Genomic DNA, 27010 nt, shown 5'->3' on the forward strand with positions numbered 1-27010 from the left:
TTTCTTCCTCTTTTACTTTCCATTGGCGTCATTTAATGAGTAATATCACGACTGCAAGGGATTAAACATCACCTGGGACGAGGTCACATCTCAGTGTGCGCGTGCACATGTGCCTGCACACATGGCTAGCACATCTGCTAAATGTCACCACATATACTCCACAGCTGTCCCTTTCCTCTGTCTCACACACACACACACACACACACACTTTAGTGTATTTTAATAGGGTTTAGTTAGAGCTATGTGTGGTCTGTTATTCCCTGCTCTCTCTGTGGATGACTGTAGCAGCTCAGTCTCTCTTTCCCATCCTTCAGTCGTACTTGGACTTTACTCCTCTCCACTTTCTCTCCCTCTGTTTAACTCTCCCTCACACACACACACACACACACACACACACACACACACACACACACACACACACACACACACACACACACACACGCACACATTTTCTCTCCCTCTCTGTCCAGTCCAGTCTTTTGGCTCTTAAATCAGTCATGCTCGTTGTATTTGGTCGGCAGCAGCCAAGACCGTCCCCGTGGACCATTACAGCACACCAGGAGAGCAGAATGAGGGGGCCGGGAGGAAGAGAGGGAGGGAAATGGGAACTGAGCTGAGAGATGGAGTGAGATATAAAAATGTAAAGAGGAGAATAATGCTGAATGAACAACACAGAGATGAAGCGGCGGAAGAGAGAGCGTTCAGAGAGTTTAGGGGAAGCGTGAAAGCCACACTGTTCCAACTCTCATTTGTGTTCCTGTCAGTGGCAGTCTTCCCAGTTCTCCCTTTTTCTTTCCTCCTCAGTTTCAGGGGTGGATTCCCCACACTAGGCCCAAACCCAAGCCAGGGACTTTCCTCTGGCTCGTCCCCAAAGAAGAGTTAGCAATATGGGCAAAAAAGTGGTTTGCCTCACCTGGGGATAAAGGAGTAGGAGCTAGAAAGCTGAGTGAGGGAAGGAAAATAGCTATATTTTGCCTTGCCACACTGCAGGGTCAGGCTTTTGGTTTCACACTGAAACTAATGTTGTCTTTGCTTTGGTGGAGAAGAGAACTGGGCAACTTCCATTGAAGGAAGTGAAAAAGAAAGGCTACATAACACTAGTTATTGAGTGCATATGTGTTTACAAAAGGCCAAACTGCCAAAAAACATTTGTTGTTAATCAACACAATCTCAGAGTCGGAATATTGTCATTGCACAGATATATACAATGAAATTAAGTTGCACTTCCTGAGCAGAGCTCAATAAAATAAGAATAAAAGACTAAAACAAATCTAAACAAAAGCTAAAAAGCAATTTAGTCAAAAAACTCACACACACTCACACACCAGATGCACTACATGTGCATAATGACATAAAAGGGTATAGAAAAAAGGAGATTATTACACATAAAATGAGAATATATTGCAGGGATTTAAAGGCACACATACTCTGAATATCTTTTGCATTTCTGATTTTGTGAAGATGTCTGCACAAAAATGAACCTCAAGTTCACTCACAGTCACGTACAGATACTTAAATATATTTTTAGTTGTCAAACAGCTACCCGCCCCTTCACCGTGTCCACATTTGCTGCATCAATAACTTAAACCTCATCCATCAATACATTTCTCTCCTCAGTTCTCAGCAGAAGGCATTACATTTAGCCTCCTGCCAAGAAAAACAGAGTTCTGCCTCCTGGACAAACACAAATAGAGTCCAGCCGTGTTAAGCTAACAGCACAACCCCCACCAGACCTACAGATCACACACTACATCACCATTCAACTCAAAAGCAAGACACATTTTGGTGTTTCTGACTCAAACCCAAAGTTCATTTTTTTTCCCCCCGTGTGCTTTTTCTTCCTGATACTGTCTTGTAATGTGGAACTGACACAGCAGAGGCAAACACACACATACACACACTCTTCCTCCGTACCTCCCTGCACACTGATTGTTATGAGGTTGCTATGCCAATGTCTTTCCAGTTCCCCCTTGACACATGGAGCGTGTTGGTGAAAAAGACTGGTGTGTGTGTGTTTGTGTGTGTCTGTGTCTGTGTGAGCATACATGCTCAGAGGTATTTTAACACACGCAGAGGTATTAACATACTCTCAGGCACACACCGACACACACAGACACACAAAGTAGTTGGTGAGGCAGTGGAGGGTTGTATTGACGGGCAGGATTAGGGCGGTCATGGCAGGAATGTGCCTCCTCCTCTTCTTTTGAGAAACCACCAGCCGCGCACACACACACACACACACACACACACCCACACACACACACACATACACTCACAATAAGCTATCACTAAAGCAAACATCCGATACCTTTCCTTGAGTTTGCACTTTTGACCTACTTATGCAGTACACTTACAGACACTGAAAGAGTTTTTGTGATGTGGGCAATTTAGTATTGCAATTACGATCAAAACATGATATCTAATGACATCTTATGAGTATAAGAATCATAGTGCAGGTGGTATGGTAGAAATACAACTTTTGATTTAAGTGTTTGAACTCATTGCCTCATTTAAAAGGAGCTAACAAGCTTGCTAACTGGACAGTTACCCCTTAATTAACCAACATTTAGCAAGCTAGCTATGTTAGAGAGCATTTTTCCATCTTCAGTAACAACTTAACAAATTAACTTATGTGCACTGCTGAAGACAGAAAAGGGGAGTGAATGAAAAAGCACAGAACAAATGGAGAGAAGCTCAGAGAGCTTTATTGACTGACTAGCATGTTTCTAGCTTGCTAGCGTGCTACTCATTAACTCCTCAGCTACTTGCACATCTTGCTTATTAGGGTTGGTACATTTTTCAAGGGAAGTTGAACTTGGGAATTTGGGAATTTTAATACAAACATCTTATTTTTAATTGGTATTATTATTTATATAATAGTTAATAATTATTATATAATTAATTGGTAATTATTATTATTATGGTTTATTTTACACATCAGTGGATTTATTTGACAATTTAATGGATAATATCTGCTTATGATTTGATAAAAGGCATGTGTCTATCTGCATACGACATGAAAATATCCCCTTTATTTCCATATTTCCATTTTATTCCTTTTTTTTATTCATTTGTTTTTATTTTTACTGCATCAAGAGAAACCATGCAAATTGTCAGTGTACCTGAGTATAATGGCAATAAAGACCCATCTGGATCTGATTTTCCATTTCTATAAATCCTGTTAATTCCCACCTTTTTGCTGTGCCACTTTCTGGTGTGACTGAGCCTCAAGTCATCAATCAAACCTCAATATCACACATTTACTGGCTCTAGCCTCTTAAATTTTACCTTCTACTGCTTTTATTTGTTGTTTGTAATTGTAAATTGAATATTTTTGGGTTTATGACTGTTGGTCCAGAAATATAGAGGCATCAGTTTGAGCTCTGGTAAAGGGTGATGGGCCTTTTTAACTATTCTGACATTTTAAAGACTAAACAAGAAGAACAACAGAAGTGAAGACCAAGAAAAGAAATAAGGGATGGTAGAAAGTGGGTGGAGCTGTTCGTCTTACGGGAACACTAAACTCACAGAACCACGTCACGTTTTGAATAGTGAACCACGCTAGCACACTGCCATTCACAGATTAAACTCACACACACACACACACACACACACACACACACACACACACACACACACAAGGCCACAACCACCGCTGTAAATCACTCTAAACCACGCCATAAAAGCTCATTTTAAGCGCCATCTGCATTCCTCGTTCTTCACAACTGCCAGACATTATTATTGTGTGTGCATGTGTGTGTTCTGTCATTACTTTTCTCCCCTCTTACCCTCCTCTCATTTAAGCTACCAAACCTCCTATTGTTACCAGTAACCCTATTCTAAATTTATAAAAAACATCCTCTGTGTCACCAGCTGACTACGTTGAGGTTTGCTGGTTTATGTGCTCATCTTGACTTTGTTTACGTCAACTGGTTCTGTTCTCTCTCAGCGTTTCTTTTTCTGCAGTGGGTGTTTGTGGTGTGTGAGAGCTGAGTAAAGTTTTTTTTTTTTTTTTTTTTTGATTTTTCGCTTGTGTTTTGGAAACACAGAAGAGGAAGATACTGTTGAGAGAAAACGAAAAGAAAAAGAGGAAGATTTAGGGGTGAAGAAAAGCGTCAAAACAACAATAAAGAGGAGGGGGAGAGATGTTGAAATCGAGGAAAAACCAGAAATGCTTCGGTAGGGTGCGAAATAAAATGAAACAGAGGAGAAGACTGAGAAATGAAAGAGGCGGAGGAGAGGCAGGCATTTGTGGCCAGGAGTGGTTTGGCACACATTACACTGAGGTGTGGTTTTGGCCTGGCTCCCATTAGCCTCTTGTGTTACATCTATTACAAACATCTGCACGCACATGCACACACCCACACACACTCCTACATGACGGCACAGTCAAAACAGACCCACATCTTAACCGCCATAGAATTCCTCCGCCATAATTCTGGTCCTTCCCAAGAAAGAATGAAATCACTCATCTCTCCCTCTCTCCTTCTCTCTCTCCCTAAAAGATGCTATTAGAGGCACCAGTGGCCATGTAATCACTTTGGCTCTCCCACAGGAAGACACACACACACACACACACATGCACACACACTCACACACATACCTACCTTGGTAATTACAGCTGAAGATTAGGTCCTATTCGCTGTAATCCTAGTGAATGGCTGATCTAGTCAGTAAATGGTGGGTCAAGCGGCGCTTCACAGTGTCACATCAGGAGTGGGAGTGTGTTTACGTTCTCCGTTTCTTCAAGCTATTAATTGATGCCTTTTTAACGTGACTGATTTAGATTAACTCGGCACACACAATAGCACACTTGCATAAATTCGCCGCACGCAAGCGTTCTGCTACACATGCAGATTGATAGACTGTCTCACACACTTTGTATGCGTGCACGCTTTCTCTCATACAAACACACCCTCCCCCACTCATACACTCGCACACTACACAAACAACTATACTCCCCAGCTGATCTCTTCCTGTGTTTGTATGTGCTCCACTTCTTCAAAGCCACATACACACACTCCATGGATGATAGCATCTTCCTCCCTCATTGCATTTAGCACTCTTCCCAATCTTTGTTTGGTTTCCCACCTTCCTGTGTCTGATAAGGCCAGCAGCTTGTTAGCATAGCTCTCACTTTTCCTCTCATGCACCTTTTACGCGCCCTGTTCAAGGCAGGGATGTCACGCCGTTACTGCGCCTTGCCATTCTGTGTAAAGGGTGCAGTCATGGAATTAGGGGACAGAGTGGTCTTGGCTTTAAGCTGGCATTGAAGGGAGTAATGGAGCCAATTGACTTCTGGGTAAAAAAAAATGTACCAGCAGTATTACTGGAAAGTGTGTGAAGTGTGCAACCCACCACCAGGAGATTTTAAAAATAGCCAAAAGCAATTAGCTGCTAACTCAAAGGTAAAGAACAGCCGAAAATGGCTACAAGTTAGGGAGACAGTGAAGTCCGACAGGCGAATTTGCATTTCCAAGAATAGCGAAGGAATGACCTGCCTTACTCTGCTCTACTCTGCCTCTGAATGGCTCACTCTGACAGTCTTATCCTGAGCTTAACCAGTGTCACTCCTCTTGCCATAACCTAACTAGTCCAACCAATGAAGATGAGAATTAGCCCTGACTTCCTTAACCATCCTAGGAAAGGCAGTTTGCATCTGGGAGCTTCTTACCCTCCGAGCAGAAGATGAGATCAACCGCCATATAACAGAGATGGTAAATGATTGTTATCGCCATGTTATGCCATTGCTATTGTTTAGAAAGGGCTGCCTGATAAATGTTATATGTCACACCAGAGGCTGTTGCGTTACACACAGGGTTGTGGCGGGCCGCAATAATCAAAAATTTGCTGCCACAAATAGATTTTCTATTTTAAGTGAAACTTAAAAATTAGTTGTGCAGGGTCTACAAGTTTGCTTTCACTCACTCTGCAACAGCTACTTCTCGTGTCCATCGATCAGATCAGCTCTGACCGGATCGATAGATCTGTTATCCACGGCGCGACTCAAACTGCTGCAGAGGGATAAAATTAACTCATGAAGAGTTTCACCTGTGCCACATTCACGGACCCTCAAAAATATCAGAATTGAGAGTGGGAGCACAAAATGACAAAACAGTTTACTGAACTTGGTAAACATGTACATTTTCACACCCGTCACACTTGTCATGCCTCTATGCCTCCAGAAACCAGCATGCAATTTAAAATCACACACTGTGGTGGCATTACGCCTGTGTTGTTTGATTCTGTATAACATGCAAAGTTGGCAAAATGAAGGGCCTTCATTGCGGCCCTATCACTGGATCTCACGTGAAAAGGGTGAGTGACTTAAAGGGTTAGCAGGAATGGTCCAGACATGCCAGAGTCACTGTGGGAGTCATGTGCCAGGTTGCTATTCTTATTTGCAAGCACCCATATCCGTGTAAATATTAAATCTAGTCTTTAAGTGTATGCACGTTATGTCTTTAACATAAATATCCTCTCAGCAGTCTTTGATGTAAATGTGTAATATTGTCTCGGTTGAGATATCCCATAAGGGATTTGTGTTGCGCCTCAATGTAAGAGGAGGTCTTTTCTCATTTGAATGGCGACACTAAAAAGGCATTCAATTGGAAAGCTCTATCTTCGAGTCTCATCTTATTGTATATGATAATGTTGTGGTGCAATTTCTCCCCCCGTTTGCAAGACAGCTGATAATATCAGTCATAGTAAAGCACCTCTCTAGATGCAGTGCTTTTCACACTCGCAGCTGCATGTGTGTATGTGTGTGTAACTCCATGCAGATGATTGAGTTAGCGTGATTTAGTGATGGTCTGGAAGATGAAATGCTGCCGCCACGTCGTGTAGAGCGACTCACTACGCACACTTATCTGACGACTGCTAGCTAAAGGCATTTAATTCGGAGGGGAAGAGGAGGAAGGAAGGAAGAGAAGGGGGAAAAGGTGAGTTTGTGGGAGAGGAATGAGGGAAAAGGAGAGAAATGCATCGACAAGGAAGGCTGAGGATGCAAGACGTGGGTAGTGATGGAGGGATAGAGCAATGACAAGGTCTTTTAATTTCACCAAGCATGCAGATTAAAAGGCCGTACCAGTGATAAATAGGTTTAATTTACTGTTAGAGCAGCTCACTTTCTTTCCCCGTGTTTACACTATATTGTGTGCATGCGTATGAGCTGGGAGACTCTTATCACTTGTGGCGGGGCCTTTGTTCCATTGCTTTTCTCTTTGTTTTTTCTTGCCTCCTCTTCCTCCAAAGCCTGTTGTGGCTGTGTGCATACACGTGTGTGTGTGAGTATGTGACCTTTTGAAAGCTCTGCTGGTGAAAGGCCACATGCTCACGCATGAATAACCATGGTGTAGACATGTGGGTGAATACCAAAGCCAGTCAATAAGATGTGGCAGAGCAAGTAACCTGATATGACACAATTCACTGGATTACACTGGCACATACTTGAACTCATCGACGAAAACTCAATGTAAGCGTTGATTGAACCTGTAAGGTGCAACTTCAAAACATGCTTCATTTAAAATATACCGCGTCACTTGTGTTGTAAGATGAATAAAGTGCGCACGAAATTACATCCTGACAAACCAAATCTCAGCGCAGCTCATAACAGAATTTTGGGTAAAATGAATAATAGATCGTCACGGCAGCAGCAGCTTATTTCATGTAAAAACATTAGTCAGATAAAAATAGATGACTTTTAGAGAATTGTCTCTTAATGGAGCAGTGATAATGATAGATGAGCGCTTGGGAACCCATGATTCTTTGTGCCTCTAAGTACAGGCGAACTGAAGGTGTGTGCATTAGTGTCAGTACTGTGTGGTGATGCATGGAAGAATTACTAGAGAGGTGTGTGAGAAGATGATTGTTGCCACATACTCTCTCCATTCTTTCTCTTTTCATCATCTAAGGCTATTTAGTATATTGAATGTATATATATATGTGTGTGTGTGTGTGTGTGTGTGTGTATAAAGTAAAAGCTGCAAGCAAAATCCACTGAATACTTTGTTTCCATCAGTTTATTTCTATTTTCAAGACAAGCTGAGGTCAGCTCGTGACAGATGTCTTTATACGGTCATCTGCTCCAGGCACACTACTGCAAGTGTTAACATGACGCAGCCTACACTGCTACATGTTGCTACATGCTAACATGAGAGAATCATGTAATCTTGGTTGTACTTGTTTTTTTTCCTCCCTGATTTCTAATCATATTGACGCTGACATGTTCAGTTAGGAAGATTTTGGTTGTAAAGTCTTATTTGATCTTCAAGGGAATATGTGCTGCTATACCCTGTCATTCCATGGCTGCAAGAACACTGCTACATGTAGCTACATGTTAATGTCAGGGAAACATGTAATCTTAGTTGCTGTTGTTGTGTCCAGATTTCGGTTTATATTTGTGCTAGAACATATCCGATCTTAAGAATCTTGTAGTTTGGGTTTTTCATGTGAGAGAGTGCCGCTATTGTCTGTCACAGTCCATGGCTGCAGTGGTAATGCAGAGACACCAAGGTTTGGCAGACCTGGAAATACTGACCAATCTGAGCAGACTGGGCTGTTTCTAAAAGGGGGCTAAAAGAGACAGGCGCTAAAATGGAGCATCTCAGACAGAGAGTGAATACAGGGTTATAGCACAGACTGTGTGAGAAAAATAAAGTGTTTTTTGCCCACTAAAGCAAGTAAACATGGTCTGGTAGAAACACAAGACATGTAGTATGAACCTGAAAATGTGGATAATAGTTTCTCTTTAAGAGGCAAGGAATTCTCACCATGGCAAGGCTTCTTTTTATGCACACACTTTTAGAAAATACAAATACTGTCAAATTCCACACATATAAAGCTTTTTAAAACTAAAAGAAAAGAGAGCATAATTCATGATAGCATCTGCTCTCCTTCCCAGACCTTAAAATAACCTGCTCCAGACTCACACTGTGTTTTGATAGCAGTCACGCTGACATTCCTCTGACTGTGTGTGTGTATATATATGTGTTTGAGTGCACGCCTCCTCCATCATTGTCACCATAGCTCTTTGTCTGTCTTTGTGCTGTTGAAGGAAAGGCTGCTTTGCTTCGGACTGTCTGACCCACATATGGTATAGGTTTACTCTGAGCTTTTCTACGTGTCGGCTGTATATACTGAGTGTGATGGTGGTGGTGGTGGGGGATTTGTCCCATAGATATATGCAGGCGATCACTCACTCATGTGTGATGCTGCATCTGCTCCCAGCTTCTAACTCACTCAGACACGCACATACATACACACACGCGACCTTGGAGCTATGAGAGAAAAAGAGAGTGTGTCTTTTCCCAGACAAAACAACTTACACCATAACAACAATGTTTTTCATTCATACAGGGATCTTCTCACTTACAGTGCACTGCAGCAGCATCACAAAGTATGGGTGTACTGCCAACCACCATACTATACCTGCATGTTTTTGTGTGTATTTGAGAGTTTGGGTTTTTACAGTGCTCAGTGCTAGCAGCCTTGTCCTCTTAAATTTCTGGTGCAAACTGTTAATACCCTGAAAAAACAAACATACGTGCACGTACACACACTCAGCGATAGCGAAAATGTATGTTTCCCTATGTTTCTTATGGCAACTCTCACCGTAGGAGAACAATTGATGGATTTGTTTTGTGTCTTGCCGCGCTCAAGTTCTGCCAAGCCCACCGTGCGATAGGAAGTGAGTGATTTCAGCCCTTTATCTGAACGCTCCTGCTGCAGATAGAAAACACAGCTTAAAGAGGGACACGGAGGATATGGGAGACGTTTACATGGAGCTGTCATTAGGTAGTCCCCACCGAGCCCTATATGATGTGTGTGACTGTTGTTTGAGTCAGTTTGGCTGTAATTTATCCCAGATACAGTGGCATTGAAGGGTGTCTGTAAGGTCAGGGTAAAGGTAAATATATTCGCAATGAGTATCTTCTCTTGAGCAGTAATATGATAATATTAGCTTTTTGATCAGTTACACAATCTTCATTATCAGATGGAATTTGTCTATTTGTCATGAAATGGTAGATGTTCAAATTTCCATTTGGGCACTAAAAGACTCCTAATTATCCATTAGAACTGTCCTTGTTGCCAATGTTGGTTTAAAAGCTGAAGAGCTGAATCAGTCTTGAGCTTGGAAAAAATCTCACCACAAAGTCTATTAAGTAGCTGTCATGGAGCTTTCGATCACATCATAAGATCTTTAAAAAAAAAAGGTCCAAGCATTGCATTCTGTAGGAGGCTGGTAGGTGCCTTCTGGCTAAAAATACACAATACCACTTATATAAATTAGACATGAAAAATAGGTAGCATTAACTACAGTTAAGGCCTAGCTTTAGGATGTCATATCAGGGCCATAGTAGATATCACAAAAAAGATAAAGCCTGGGTAGGGGGATTACATTCCTAGAAAAAAACTTTTTTGTAAATGTGCATATAGATTTTCTGAGATTATACTGATACATTTACAAGAAAAAACTCACAAATTGACTGCCAGAAAGTCAGGTGATGTTGAACCAAGATTGGTACCAGGACCAATACCTGTTCTGGTACCTGCTCACTGGGAAGCCAATGGAGCTTCCCAATGTCAGGGCTCTTCCACCTTTTGTTTGAAATTGAATTTGGCAGCTCAGTGGCTCTCTGTCACAGACCTTTGCCAGGCTTTTCAGGTACGCTGAATCTGTACTCAATATTACCAGAGGAATTTGGTTGGTACCCCTATAAGTACAGTCGGCACAAACCCTAGACATATAGAGAGTCAAAGTCCATGAAGCGAGTCTGTCATGGTGGACATATGGGTCAAAGACATGAGATATAAGACATTTAAAACATCTTTTTCTCTGATAATTATCCCCCTCCTCTGTCTGTGCAGTCTTAATTTTGTTATATTTTCCTACAATGGCCTAATGAGCCATAGTAGAGCTCAGCAAAGCCAAGTTGTATGTAATAGTAGACAAGATCTGGTACTAGAGTCCACTGATACAATGTATTGTGAACTGTTGTTCACTCCTTCACCCAGTCCAGTGACTGTAGGATCTTGCCACTTTTCTTTCCTCTGTTCATGACCCTCTTGCTGCTTTTCTTCATTTCCTTTTGTTCTGAAGAGGGCCACACTGAATTCCCCACTGCAGCAGGGCCCCCTAAATACAAACATACACACACACTTACACATACATACGGGGGCCCCCCTCCACATCAAAGTCAGGAATGTGGTGCCTGCTACCATTATGCATGGGTAGATCTAGTTATGTCAAGTTTACCCCTCTATAAAGGTAGCGTATGTGCATGCATGTTTGTGTGTGCCTTCTTACATGCTATTATTAGAGCCAAATATGCTTTGTGTTCGCTCACATCTCCAAATCTGCTTTGAAATGTCAAAGCCATTACTCGAGCTTCATGCTCATGCTGGTGTGTTATGGCTCTCAGTCAGACCTGGGAACACCTGGACCATTTCATTCTGTTCTGTTCCATGAGCTGCTAATTCATTTTCCAGGAGTCTTTTGAAGTTCGTCCTTACCTTGTCTCTTTTTGATTTTACTTCTCCTTTTTTATTTAAATTCACTGCGTTAAGCAATATTTCAATACGATGGGTTTCTTCTTCTCTTCCGTCATTCTACAGCTCCTTCGGTCTTTCTCCACTCTCTTCACTTTTCTTCCCCTTTGTTCCCTTTCTCCCTTTCTTCCCATTGTACATGCATGTAATAAAGGACACACAATAGGCAATCCCTGTCTCTCTCTGCCTTTAAGTCTTTCACTTTCATGTACATAAGCTCCATCAGTTGTCACTTGCGGCTGTGACAGCCATCATTCTCACTGATGTGCCACTGTCTTATCATCAGCCAGCCTCCCTATCACCAGCTAGCTATCCTGTGTGTCTATCAGAGCTAACCAACGCCTGCCTGGCACAGATAAAACCCGGCATTAGGGGATTTTAGGTTGATCGGTGGGTTTAGGGAGGTGTTAATGCACAGAGAACAGATAAAAAAAGGATGTTGCAGAAGGAGGATGGTAGTTTTAGTGTAGTGATGGTGCAGTGCTGATTTTATTTGCAGTCTGCTTTTTCTCTTATACAGGAATTATGTAAGGCTTCTGAATATTAAAAGGGAAGGTTTCAGACAAGGAAACTCAGGGATGGTAGTAAATTCCCTGGGGATGTTCGGGAATGTGGGCCACTTTATAGGGATGCACTAGAAGTTATTTCACAACTTGTTTCACTCATTTACTGCATGAAATATCAGATTTCCGTTGTTTTCAACTTTGTAAGGGCACCTCTCTCCAGAGAGCACAGTTGCAGTGGAAAACACAAGTTATTACTCCATGCCTTTTTGTTTCCAGTTTTGTTGAGCTGATAAACAACATTAGCAATCCAGGAAGGAATAAAACCGTAGGTCATGGAGGATCTTGGAAGTTTGGAGTTTTACATCAGAGCCACTGAGTGACAAAGACTAATCTTTTTATAAGTATTCCTCTGCTATTCTTTGCATGTGTCACATCATTATTCCCCACACTTAAACACTCCTCTCTCCTCCCTCTTTCAATGCTTCTCTCTGGCCTTACTTAAGACAATGCCCCTAATGTGTTTAAAGTCTGTTAATGTTATATTATACATGTTGACAAGCGAGTAGAGATGGGCTTTTCCTGAGAACATAAGCACAGCGTCATTCTCTGAATCCATCTATCAAGCACTTAGTGGAAATCTAAGCAATACAGAGGAGACAATGAGACCGCAGCAGCGTCTCCGATCATCACTGACTGTTGCATTGATTTCTTGACATAGCTCAGACACATAGTACATACATGTAGAGCAGTGTGTGTGTATGCGTATAAATATAAACCTGTGAATTTACACAGATTTGTGCATGCTAATATTGTTGCGGTGTTGGGAGATAAATGTGAAAACTGGCAGACATATGCGCAGACATGCAAGCTTACATGCACACATAGGCAGTTGTGCGCACATATGTGTACACTTCTAGAAGAAGCTCTTAACCCTCCTAAGCATACAGCTCCCCCGTTAACCTGATTATTAGATTCTGCTTGTTTCCCAGGCGCAGTTACTTAGTTTGATTCAATTAGACAAATGTTCCTTGTCTGGCCGTCCGTCCGTCCATCTGTCCGTCCATCCATCCATCTTTTTAGTTTATGTAATTCATAATCTTTAATTCTCTTCCTGGTTTCCATATTCTCCATCCATCCGTTCCTCTTGTACAGTCCTTTGTTCACTCCCTGGTTTCCATATTCTCCGGCCAGTGTTGGCTGCAGCGGCTGTGGAATAAACTGATTTGAAACAATTTATTACCTGTTGTTTTCACACGTAACCCACTCTCACTCGCCCACTCTTCTGTTCTCTCTTCTTCTCACTCCCCACACATTTATAAAGAAAAAAGTTTGTGCTGCATATGAACTGCATCCTAAAAGAAAGGGAAAGGGTGAAACAAAAACAGGAGGGAAGAAGTTGAATTGAGTAACGTGTTACCAATACAGCGTGTTTGAGTCCCTGTTTCTAAAGTGATACTGGAGCCAGGATTGGACAAAATGAGATAAAGTATGAAGAGACAGTCGTTTGTACATTTGGGACTTTGCAGGCTGGAGGATTCACAGAGAGCCAAGCAGATGGATACAAACAGAAGATAGGATGCCTGACAGACTTTTATGCTCTGCATTATTGTGTGCAAAACCAGTCTAGGCCGGGACTGGTCATTAGCCAGTGAACTGGACTCGGGTGCCTGGTCCAGAGATAGATGTGGCTGCCAACTCAAATGCCTCTTTTTTGTGTGTGAGAGAGAGAGGGAAAAATGCTGCAGGGAGCCCACAAGATAAAAACTATTCTTTCACCTTTTGTGTGTCAGCCAGCATTTTTCCTTATTACGGTTGTCTTTGTTTAGTTTGCCATGTGTGTCAGTACGTGTGTGTGTGCAAACTCATCTAGATGCGAGCCATCCGTGAATGAAATGTATCCTTTGTTTACGGGCCCATTATCTAGATAATAACATCCATATTTCCTCTCATCGACAGTGCTTCATCACAGCCTTATGAGCTCTTTCTCTCCATATATATCTCTATATTTCTTGGCCTCTCTCTCTCCCTCTCTCTCTCTCTGGCACACACACTTGCACACACACAGGCAGTGAGAGATAATGGGATTGTTGCCCCTGGTTTCTTTTGGTGAGATTGTAAATAAATTCTTTCATCGCAAAGTGTGTGCGCTCAGCGTCCACCCGTGCAAACCTATTTTGTGTGTGTGCGCGTACATATCTATCAAAACACATATTAGCGTATGCATATCTATCATCATCTGTGTGTGTATGTGTGTGTGTGTGTGTGTGTAGCTGTTTTCGTGTTATCATTTTTCATCTATCTGAGTGTGAACCTATTTGTCTGTGCGTGTGTGTGTGTGTGTGTGTGTGTGTGTGTTCAGTATCATTTTCCAGCTAGTCATTGCCTGCTGTCCCTTCCTTGTCACTGTGGGCTGATAGCAGTGCGAGTCGACAAAGCTCAGTAATGGAGAGCTGATACTTGCCCTCCCCCCCCGTTGCTCTGCGCTTTTCATTTGCTGCCGAGATGACTTTGGCTCACAGCCATCCCAGCCAGCCAATCTCCTATCTTGTATCTGCACCATTACTTTCCATATCTGGGCAAATTATTTGCCAAAGCTCACAAAGAAAATTTGTCTGTGTGTGTATGTGTGTATGCTGGTGTGTGTGTGTGTCTGTGCGTGTTTATGCATGTGCCTGCTTGCTTGCACAGTGAGGTTAATAGTCAGATTTGTCTACAGGTGTGTCGGATGGTTACGTTTTCATTGAAATCCAAAGATAGTGTCTCACAGAGTTTCTCTCTGGGAGTCATACAGGACCTCGATGTTTTCATAAACACTGCTGTTTTTGGTCATCATTTTAGTTTTAACAATGTAATCACAGTAGTTGTAATAACACCGTTATTCAGTCAGTGATGTTCCTCTCCATGCATATAGCCCTATTATCATGTCTGTGTTCATAATAATGATGCTATATTCAATACTGCTATTAATACAGCCTTTCAATTAGGCCCTTTACGATCTGTTAAGCAGGTGTTTTCAACCTTTTCCCAAACTTCTGATAACTTCAGGCTACCTGCTGCTTTAGTAATAACCACCTGTTATTACAGAAGTAAATGCTGTCTATTTTCCAGCTCGGGAAACATACAAAAAGACTACAGTGTGTCTGTGGTTTCAGAGAAAATGTGCAGTATGAGATATGTTTGTTGGATACTGTAAAGGGAATATGACGTGAGAAAACAAAGATACTGTATATCTATCTATCTATCTATCTATCTATCTATCTATCTATGTATATAACTGTTTTTCACTGTGTCTGGTATGTGCTGTAAATATAAAGCAAATAATATAAAATATAGTGTTTAAGGTGTAATAAATATGAAATAATTTTCAACTTTTAACAATAATTCTGGCTTTTATCAAACAAGTTGGCATTCATCTATCTCAGACTCTTCTCCCCTATGCCCTCGTGTGTGCTTGCCTGCAACTGCTTCAAAATAAAAGCCCCTCAACACCTTCTTTTTGCTTTCTGACCTTCTTTTTTGAAAGCTTTTATGTGAAAGTTGTTGCTGTAGAGCAGCTGGTGACAGGTGCTGTACAAGGAAGTGTTCAATCATTCTTATGAGCCACTTGATACAGTCTCACAGAAATCACAATTATAATGCAGAGGCAACACTTTGTATCGCTTTGTTCTCCGTTGTTTCATATTATACATGATCAGTTCATTAGTTATTAGTTCGTTGGATGATGCCTGATCAAGATACATTGATTGGCTCAGGATCAAAGTTCTACCTGTATTTAACTCAGATATTTACTTTTAATAGTACTTTTGTTAAAGTATTATTAGACTATTGAGTATTTTTGGCTCCACACTGGTTATAGCCATGGCCATAGGGATTATGTTTTTGATTTGTTGATCTGTCCATCCCGTTATCATGAATGTGATGGCACAAAAATGCCTGAGTGGGATTTCTTCAAATTTGACACCAACCACTATTTGGACTCAATTGTGAACTGATTAGTTTATGGTGGGCACAGGTCAAAGGACAAGGTCACTGTGATCTCTTCTGTCGAATTCTCATGAACATGATATCTCTTGAACACCTTGTGAGAATTTCTTAAAATTTGGCACAAAGGTCCACTTGGACTCAAGGATGAAAAGCTTTTTTTTGTTGGCCATAACTCACAAAGTCATCGCTAATAACAAAATTCCACGCAAATGTCCAATAGGATAAAGATGAAGTGATGAGTTGGTGACACTAATCATGGGTGTTCAGCTTGAATCTGATTGAAAAGCTGTTCTGTGCTTCTGGGGGGAAGATGTGGGTGAAGCATCCATGTTTTCACAGACATGGATATAAACTGTAAGTGCACCTGTTTCGCGCAGACATACAACTGCAAGGTGGTAATCCTATTTCTGCTTTCTTTTATGTTTTTTGTTGTAGATCTTGGTGAACTCTGTGAGTCCCAACCGTCCAGCTGTTCTCTACGAGAAGGTGACCGTAAGTGAGGGAGGAAGCCCCTTACTTAGAGACATGCTGTTCAGCCCAGACCAGCAGTACATCTACACACTGACTGACAGACAGGTGAGTTGTGTGTTGGAAATGCACACAAAAATGTGCACATATTAACACACGCATGCACACAAATAGTCCACAGCCCAATCCACAGAATACATCTGTCTGTGCAGCTATGAATCAGGAACCAAATGACTACATAACAAGTCACATAGAATCAATTTACTTACATTCTTAAATGTGGTGAATATGAGCAGAATGTGTGTCATAATGATGGGTGTATGTATATAGGCCCTCATTAGCCTCCATATATCCAGCATGCCTCAATGCAGCAGTTACCACAGGTACAGGGCTAACAATACCTTGCTAACACATATAGACACATATAGCTCCAATTACATATTTTGTTTTGGTGGACCAACAAGCATGTACACACACACACACACCTACACACACCTACACACACACACACACACACACACACACACACACACACCTACACACCGACACAAAGGCCTGCAGTTCTGTTAATACTGCATGTTGCAAAAATCATTTCCACCACAGCAGTCCAGTACCAGCTGTACAGAACGGACCTCGCCCGCATTAACCATTATTTCCTGTATATCTTAACCCTCCTACCCACTGTACAGTCACAACACAACTCACCTCCACTGGATATAATTACACAGCAACACACACACACCAGCAGCCACACACATTACCACCATGACGGTTCGCTAATAATCAAGACATTACACACACAGACATACTGTACAGAGAGTGTTATAGGTCACATGTGGTGTGTGTTTGTGTGTGTGTGTGTGTGTGTGTGTGTGTGTGTGTGTGCGCGCGCGCGCGCGTGCGCGCCTGTGGTCATTACCAGCCCCACCGCTGGTAAGGGTTGTGTCTACTTTGATGGTGAGTCGGGGAGGGGGAAGCAGAGGCGGAGGAGAGCGTGTCGCATCTCTGTTGCTCCCCAGGCCCAGCTGCTCCCCTTGTTTTTCTGTCTCATTAGTGTGGTGAGTGAAGGAAGCAGAGTTTGGGGGGGGGGGGGTGTACATGATGGGAATATGTCTGAATTTAATAGATCTAAAACAGGCTTTGGGAAAAGACTGTCTGATTAAAAAGGGTGAGATATGTGTCTGAGGTCTGTTCAGTGACGGTGTTTGAGGCTCAACGGGTTGATTCTGTAGCCTGCTAAACCGGAGCCCGGCCATAAAACGAGATCTTTGTTCCTTTTTCCTTTTTCTTGCCAAGTGCCAGCTGTCTGTGACTGAAGCTGCAGTAATTAAATTGGTAATCTGTGATATACTCTTTGTATTCCAAATAAACTAGCAGCTGGGTGTTGTTAAAATATTTTCAGTGTGGGCACCAATATGATACCTAAGTTTTGGTAAAACAGGCATACATACTCTACCTTGACAAAAATCTGCTAAGGACTTGGCCTACGTTGGGTGTGTGCTCTACCAGGTGATCTACAGGGGGGACCCTTATTTCTCCAGTTTTTATCTCATATAATGAATCAGAAATATCACAGAAAATGATGTCTTTGGCCACGCTGCACATTGTGGCCAGTCTTACCTCAGTTCCCAAGTCAGGGTCATTGTTTTGAATTTTTCATTTTCCATATCACTGTATGGGCACATATTCTTGAAAATAAATCAGCACATGGCTTCAGTGATTGGCAGGGGTGACGAGGTCAGTTGGAAGTAGCATTAACTGCGAACACTGGCATAACTTGAGTTGTTAGCACGTCACCTTCTCAAATTGGTAGAGTGGCTCGAAGTGCCACTGGCTTTTTTAATGATGCAATTGGGAGTTTTGATGTCAATGTCCAATATTGTCCAATATGTGGAGAAGAAGGTGGATGCACAGTTGGTGTTAGTTTTTGTGTGAGAGTGTCTTTGCAACTTTGTGGCCTGCTCCACTTAATTTTGGCAGCTGAAGCAGCTACGGGCATGAGGGACACACACACATATACACATTTCTACTTTAAGACACTAGTACAAGACATAAACGTGCTCAGGCTCACACAATTGCACATTTCATACACACACACACACACCCCCACACACACACACACACACACACACACACACACACACACACACACACACACACACACACACCCTTACAACCATTTACACTCAAGGACGTTCTGTCTCCATCCACCTCCCATCATGCCCCTTTCTTTAGAACTAACCCCCATCATGCTCACACACATACACCTTCATCTCGCTGTGTGTTTGATCCCCATTAATGGTTAGCAGGCTTGGGTTAAGCAGAACGGGGGGCTGTGGTTGCCAGACCTCCAGCTAAACCCCCTTTCTAGCACTAATGACTAGAGGGGGCAATTCCCTTCTCTCGACCTCCATCCTACCCTCATCTTTATCCCTCTGCCCTCCATCTATCCCGCCATGCCCCCCCAACCATCCCTACTTTTATAAATCCATGCCTCGTCTGCCACACACTCACACACACACAGACACACACACACACACACGATCCCATGTTTCCATCTAAGCCCAAATTGAGTCCTCCCCTCTCAGCTGCCTTCTACTGATCCCATTCCCATGTTTTTAATGATCTCTCACTATCGCTGCTGCGCTCCTCTTTTCTCCTCTCCCTCTCTCACACACACGGTCTCTTTCTTAAGGAGGCAGAGGTGGAAAATTGTGGAATTGATGGTGGTGGGAGGCTGGTTTTGAGCTGGAGCAGGGTGCTGCTGTGCTAAACACACACGCACACATACACAAAAACACAAAAACACACCAGTAAGCTTGCATGAGGAATGCAACCAATGCTCCCTTTTCCCCGTTTTCTCATGAAATAGATACACACAGAACAACTCTCATCCTATGAGTAGACATCTCTCTCTCTCTGTGTGTGTGTGTGTGTGTGTGTGTGTGTGTGTGTGAATGTGTGTAGCTGGTTGCCTGCGGGGTTCCTCAGACAAGCCAAGCACATTAAGGTGTCACTGGACATATCCACTGATGCGTAGCCCACGACAAGTCCTCCCCTCTTTTGCCTCCATCTCTCTCCCTCTCTCTCAAACACACACACAAATGGAGGCAGGGGGAGTCAGAGTTAGGGGCGAGGCCCAGTGATTTATGACTCGCTCTGTTCCAGCTATATTCATCACTGTCATTATTATCAATGGAGGATATGACAGCAGGAGAGGACAGCCTACCGTGTGTGCGTGTTTATACATGAGTGTGTGTGTGTGTGTGCATGTGTGTGCGTTTGATGAGACAGTATGTTTATTTTTACTGCAGCTTGTGTTGTTTATCCTTGTTATTTTTTGCTTGTTGTTTGTGTTTGTTTGAGCAACCAGGTAAATCTAAACCGGCTGACATTTTTAAATCATGGCATCGATAAGAATCTATTTAGTCCAGTTGCACACACACACACACACAAATGCACACAAAAACACACACACACACAAATGCACACAAAAACACGCACACGTGTTGGTTTAAATGACTAGATACTTGCTCTCCGATTAACAACTTCATCAAGTACAAAAGTTGTTTTTCTTTTCACAAAAAAGCTTCTCAAAGAACAATGTCACTCTTCTCTAACTTTTTGAAGCGTCTCTCTTCTGTGCAAAAACTGCCACTGTGGGAAATCATTGCAGGGCGTCTTGGCTCAGTCAAGACTTTCCATCATCAAATCATTTCCCTTTTCTGTTTTATAGCCAAAAAGGTAGAAAGCTCTGGCTGAATTTGATGTCACAGCTGCCATTCTTGCTGTCTTTGTACACAAACTCAGCTTCGCAGTGTCATGCACACATGGACACTCACATCCTTGTGTCTTTGATGGCAGCCATGCATATGATAGCGGCATGGAGTGCGGTGCTGGCTAATTGCTGAAAGCATGAATATTCATCTCCTCCAGTGTTGGGAAGGGGGACTGTGTTTGGAGCGTCCTGGAAACAGACGAGAAGGACTTGGAGGGCTTGATAAAAGTGGAGGGAAATTCTGTATTATGTGTATGCATGAGACAACCTTTGTTCGAGTGATAAGCATTTGTGTGTGAGTGTGTACGTGTGTGTGAGCGCTTAAAGAGTATGTATGTCTCAATTGCATTTTGTACAAGTGATGGTTCATGTGCTTGTGCATTGATTCAGCCACATCTGCATGTCTTTGAATCTGCACTCAGCATTCACACATGCAGTACATTTGTGAGTGTGTGTTATGTGTGTGGGCTAACACCATTGTCTGACTTTCCATTCAGCATCTGAAAGAGATTTCCCACTCCACATTTCACCAAGACATCCCTCCAAGGAATCTGCATTCATGCACTCACACTCACATACACAAAGTTCTAGTGCCATTCACAATATGTTGGTTTGAGTCCCTACAATAGCAAACAATGGTCCGTCTTGTGTTGTTTGGCCTCACAGAAAGGCCTCATCAAGTAATATCTTACCCATAGGGCTTCGTCAGACATCAATCCTCTGTGTAAGCGTTTGTGTGTCGATCTGTTTACATTCACATATTACTGGTTCGCTGCCAATCTCGTTAGCAAACACATTAGCACCGACTGACATCAACACACATAATAAGCAGCTGGTTGTATCAATCAAGACTGACATTTTAGTGAACTGGATACAGCTAATCAGTCAGTTCTAAGTAGCTTAAAGACAAATTTTCCATAATTCATCAAACTCTGGCCGCCTGAGGAACTCCCAAAGTTAACAAGTGCATAATGCAGCATTTAAGCACCAGCCATTGTTGGCTGACGCTTTGTTTTGTCGCTCAGATTGTACGTGTGGCACGCAGGAAATGTGATTTGCTGAAATGCTTGAACAGATTTAGAAGAGTAGTAGCTTTTTTCCTTTGTTTTTTTAAATTATTGATTTATTTTCTTCAGTTTTTTTTTAGCTGCAGAGCCTACTCAGAGTCCAACCCGTTCATTTAGATTTATGAGCGCAACTTCAGCTTCATCTTTCCACTCACTGGCTTGACAGTCTAAAGCTTGAATGAATATCTGCATGTCCTACACACACACACACACACACACACACACACACACACACACACACACACACACACACCAATCACTAACACATCAGGACAGCCCATGTGCGCAGACACACACACACACACACACACACACAGAGACTTGAGCAAGGAGGTGGTGATTGTTATGTAAATGTTAATAGACCTGGTGCAGCGAGGCAGAGACAAGAGTACAGTGACTAGGAGGGAGAAGTGCTGGTGCGGGTGGCAGCCTAGCCGTGTAGGTATATGGCACTCAATTACTGGAGTTCTAACCATTATAGCACCTTCCTGATCACAGGACTGAGCACATGCACACACACTCATACACAACATATACAGTACTGTTAATCATAGTGCACACTCACGTGGGTAGATGTCCACATGTATGGACCCTTTTGTTCATTTTTGTAATGGTAAATGTCTGTTCTATCAGCTGGGTCAGGCAGTTCTCAATCACTGATTGTACTTTATTTGTAACCCATGTAGTTGTGAGCTAGAAGGCCATGATTACGTGATCACGTAGTATAAAGAGCGAAAGAGTCTACTTCAGGGGTAAGATCGGGGTCGATGAATAGACCAGTCAGACACAGAACTTTGACACAGGATACTGCTGTTAGTGTCCCGTGTGAAACCAAAAGTCATTGTTGAGTTATTTCAAAGTACATATCGTCGTTGTCGGGCCAAAACCTTGTATCTCCACATTGCACTATTTTTCTTTTCTTTTTTTTTTTCATAAATTGATTCCCCCTCTACGTCTATTAGTGAGTTTTAACATTTCTCAACCAATGACATGTATTTAAAAACGCTTGTGATTCCTATCTCCATTGGATACTTTTAAAACCACAGCAGGGTTTTTTTTCTAATTCCTGGAAAAAAGCAATTTTGGAGATATTAAGTTGCACTTAACCATGACTCTTTTCTTAAACCTTCCCTAAACAGTAGGGGTATTAATTTGCAAGGTACATGGCACATATGTTAGATATCACTATAACTTTGTGCATTTTTCAAAAGATAGCATATAAACTGCTGTATTAGCATATGTTTTTTGGTTACTACATTGGTTAAGCAATCAACTTTATAATAGTGATGAGAAAAGTAAACTTGTTAATGGAAAACAATCTGCAGATAAATCAATGCTAAGAGTAATTGTTATATTCAGCCCTACTCCCTGACCATTCTGTGACATGATGAAAGAGAAGAATATAAAAAAAACAGAAAATTTAATAATTTAATAATTATTAAATTTAAATCCTTCCAGAAGTGGCAGATATGTGACAAGACTGACCAATATCCCATCATTAGCCAGAGAGAGACGGTTTCCATGTCTCTTAGTATCTCAAACTTCCCTTCTCTCTCTCATTTTTCTCTTAATTGTGTTTCCTGCCTTTTCTCCCACTTCCCTCTTTCCTGTCGTATCACTCTCTCTTGTGGTTTTCCTCCTTTAAAAAAAAAAGTGTGTACTTGATTGAATGTGTGCGTGCCTGATCAGAAAAGTGTGCTCAGACACTTGTCTTTGGTGTGATGCTATCAGTCCTAATGGAAGTCTAGCTGTCACTAGATAGCTCTGTCTTTCTCTCATCTCTCTCTGTTTTACTCCGCCGTCTTTTCCCAGAGGATGGCGTGATAGAGCAGACTGATAGGGTTAGAAAAGAGGGCGAGACGGATAGGGAGGTTAATGGTTTCTCTCTCCCTCCATCTCCCCCTCCTCCCCTTTCTTCTCAATCACTATCAATCGGCTGTACAATCGGTCCTCCTGTTGCTTGACAGTGATTGGGGCAGAAAGATGTGGCTCTGACTGATTGTCATTGGATGAGGCCAATCAAAAAGCTGGCAAGGCCCGCGGAGCCGCTCCGAGTGGCACGTCGCCGTATTCAGCCCCGCGCCGCAACCATCAGCCACACTTGGTAGAACAATGAAGTGTCGCTCATGCATGACAGCACGGGGAATTGTTGTGAATTTGAGTGAAATTTCTTTTCAAATTCATGCACAGCAGGCCTCATCAGACCCAGTTATGAAGCATCGAATAGGGAAAATGCAAAGTGGAAAAGCAGAATGTCAAATTTTCTTCTAGTCACTGATAGAAATCACAAAAGAAAGATACTGATACTGATAAATACAGCTGGGAAAAAAGTTTAGAATTAAAGGGGAACACCACCTAAATTAAAAAAAATTCTAATGTGTTATTTCCATGCCCAGGAAAAATTCTATCAATATTTGTGGGCATGAACTACTCTCTGTCTAAGCCAGAAACCAGAGAGTTAGGTCTCAAACTTGTGATCTCGTCAAGAATAATCTGTGGATGTATGGGAAAATGATTTTGTAGACCCACAAAATGATGAAACGGAAATCATATCCATATACTCACAATTTAACAATTCATCGTCTCTGGAGCGGTTCCAGATTTTATGCCCTGTGACATCACAAGTTTGAGCTTTAACACTTTAGTTTTTGGATGCAGAGTTGCTCAATTTTGCTAATATTTTTGGACTGTCTTAGAACATAGGGATAACATGTCTGAAATTTGAAAACGGTTGAAGTTTCCCTTTAATATTTACCATGGGTATTTTTTGTTATTGATTGATTCTTAATTTTTTTTTATTAGTCTTTTTGTGTGCAAAATTTGACTTCTTCAAACTGCTTCTTTTGTTCAAGCAATAGTTTCAAACTTGGAGGGACTCAATTTGAGATTCAGATGCTGGTAAAGGCAAATGTTGATAGTTGACAAAAGAAATTGTTGAAGATTAAAGGGTCACTCCACTGAATTTGAAAAATGAAAATATTTTTGTTCACCACCAGAAGTACTACTCAGTTCGGGCTATTATTTTCTGGATGTGGTCAAATATGAGAAAATATCCCTGATGATGTCATAGGGGTGATCTTTGCTTAGGCATACTTAAATTTTCTTAAGGAACGCCTGTGTTAGAAAACCGGAAGCATGGAGCTCAAAAGACTTAAAAGTAGAGTCAAATGGAAGATGCTATTTAGTTGCATTGTGGGAAATGTAGGATCCAGCAAGTTTCCAGCTTGATCCATCAACTTAAAGTGAGGACATCTTTTCCTCGGCTGCATCAATTTGGACCGTTCTGCAATATTAAACTCCCCGACTACCCCCTTAATTTTCTGCCTTTTTTCATCATTGATTAGTTGTCTAATTGTTTCAGCACTAATTATAACAATAAGACGCAAGTCTGTTGTTTTTTTTCACACAAATAATGGTTGTTTGTATTAGTGTTTTCTTCCTTTGGCACATTCAAGAAATATGAGATCATCTGATGAAAAACATGACAATCAGATCTGACTGTCTACACGTCTTTGGTTCAGTTTTTGATGCAGCTTTGTCAAAAGGCATATTCTTTTGTTTCAACCAGTTCTCTCCTTCTTTGCATTGTAATATTTCTTGAGTCTTCTGTAAAACCTGCTGGCAGTAATTTTGAATGACAGCAGACCATGAAGTCAGTCAGACAGATTTTGTTAATTCTGCTCAGTTTTTTGCCAGCTCTCTGCCAACACTATCCATCCACACACCCACCAGGTATGACTTTCACACGGTAACTCCTGTGAAAACAAATAAAGAAAAGCAGCATTTGTCCTCTTTTTCCCCCTCTTTCTCTCCTCTGCTTCCCTATGTCTGTGTATATGGTGGTGGGTCGCCTGGCAGTGCTAATGGAAATGCCAGCTGTGTGGCTCCTCACTCCTCACCAAGTCCATTTACTAAAGTGACAGAGTCATTTACCAGGCCGCCGGCCTCTCCCATCCTCACTTAATTAGAAGACCCCTAGGCCTGTCTACCTTAGCCGGTCACATTTACCTCTTTCTCTCTCCTCCTCTCGCTCTGTACTCTCTTTGTTCCAATTCTTTGTTTTCTGCAGTTTTTCAATCTCCGTCTCGTCCTTTGTCTCTGTCTCAGTTTTCCTCTTTTGCTCTTTCATTCCACTTTCTCTTTCTCCTCTCTTTCCATCAGGCACTCTCTCTCTCATGAGGGACAGGGAGTATTATGGACAAATGGCTACACAAAGAGTGAGAAAGTGCATTGACCTGTGGTTTGAGATTAGCTCTCTTTGGAAGAGTTAATGGGAATGTCCATGCGATGAGTGATGAGGTCTCACATCTTTATTTTTCAAAGTTTCGTTTGTCTTCTTTACTCACTCTGGGTTTTCTCTTTATTTTGTTTGTGTAGCCTGTCCAAGCTGTTGCACTTATCTCATATATCCCTTTTCTCATTCTTTCTATTTTTATTGGAAAAAGAGACACATTTTTCCTTGAGGTAATATTGGCAGGTAGTGTTACTTCAGCACTTAAATCATCATTATCTGACATTGTCAAGGATGAGAAGGAGAGCTATTGCATTGTTTGGCTGGATCCTTTTCAAAAACTTTTTACTTTGCTACATTTTACACAAAAGTGCTTCTGAATTGGTTTTAAGGTGCTTGCAAATGCACAGACATGCTGAGAACGCGCTCCTTCAGCTGCAGTGCATTCACATGGTTTGTACCCCGTTGCATATATATATGTGTTTGTCTCACAGCAGTCTCCCAGGAGAAGCGAATTTGAGTTGTCAACTTCATTGGCCTTGAACTCACAATATGTGCACACACAAAGGACAAATAAATAAGCTGTTTGATCTGCCTCTTGGTTTCACTGAAATGGAGTATAGAAGAAGAGATCAAAACAGAATTTCAGAAGAGGAAAAACAATAGAGCGGATGAATAATTGAGCCCAGTGCAGGAGAAAGAGGATAAAAAGATAAATTAAAGAGGCGAAAGAGAAGGAGAGCTCACTGGGAGGGAGAAACAGCACAAGAAAAAAAAATGCAATATGAGAGAGATAAAGATAGCGAGGGAAGCAGGAAGGGCAGTGGGCGCAACAAATACTGCAGGGAGTGAGTTTTGAGAGAGCAAACAAGAGATTACAGCTTTCACAGTGGGTACTATTTTCTTCCACTGACACATAAAGACCTAATTCACTAAAACAGGTCCGCAGCAAACAATTTGAGTTGACCACAATGGCCACATCTGTCAATAACATCTCTGCAGTGTAACAGTGATTTAGTATTAGGACACCATTCAGCAAATTGAATGTGACAGCAGATGATTTTTTGATGGAGCACAACGTTGTGTTTGCGGTTTCTCACTTTTCACTTCTTCTGCTATACAATCTTTACCCATCCTCCGGTCCTTCTGCGCTCTTCCTTCCTTTTTCGGAGCCAGACTCCCAGAGTCTTGTTTGCTTTGCTGCTTATCTCCAATCAGTCAACATATAAAGCTCCTAGCCAGTCATTGATCTCCTAAGCCCCTTACAATCCAGTCAATGCACACATGCTAACCCACCCTTTGATACAACTACCCCCCCCGAGCAGGTATTCCAGCACTGGAAGAACTAGCTCAGTTACATGGACACCCTGTTGAGAGACACATTTCCGCACTACGCCTAAGAGATAGCCGGACCACTGCTGGGGAT

The 27010-nt window shown here is 42.0% G+C and overlaps 1 protein-coding gene across 20 annotated transcripts in view; it reads left to right on the plus strand.

The window, feature by feature from the left end:
• plxna1b (plexin A1b) overlaps nucleotides 1-27010 on the plus strand; it is a 284396-nt gene that overhangs the window by 142893 nt on the left and 114493 nt on the right. For all 20 annotated transcript variants that reach the window (XM_088085695.1, XM_088085701.1, XM_088085692.1 and 17 more), the window contains one exon: nucleotides 16476-16616. In XM_088085695.1, coding sequence (XP_087941821.1) covers nucleotides 16476-16616 — 141 coding nt within the window. The remainder of the gene's footprint in view (nucleotides 1-16475; nucleotides 16617-27010) is intronic.

The sequence above is a fragment of the Plectropomus leopardus genome, chromosome 2, assembly GCF_026936395.1.
Source record: "Plectropomus leopardus strain MGB_pleo_1.0 chromosome 2, ASM2693639v1, whole genome shotgun sequence".
NCBI classification, from domain to species: Eukaryota; Metazoa; Chordata; class Actinopteri; order Perciformes; family Serranidae; genus Plectropomus; species Plectropomus leopardus.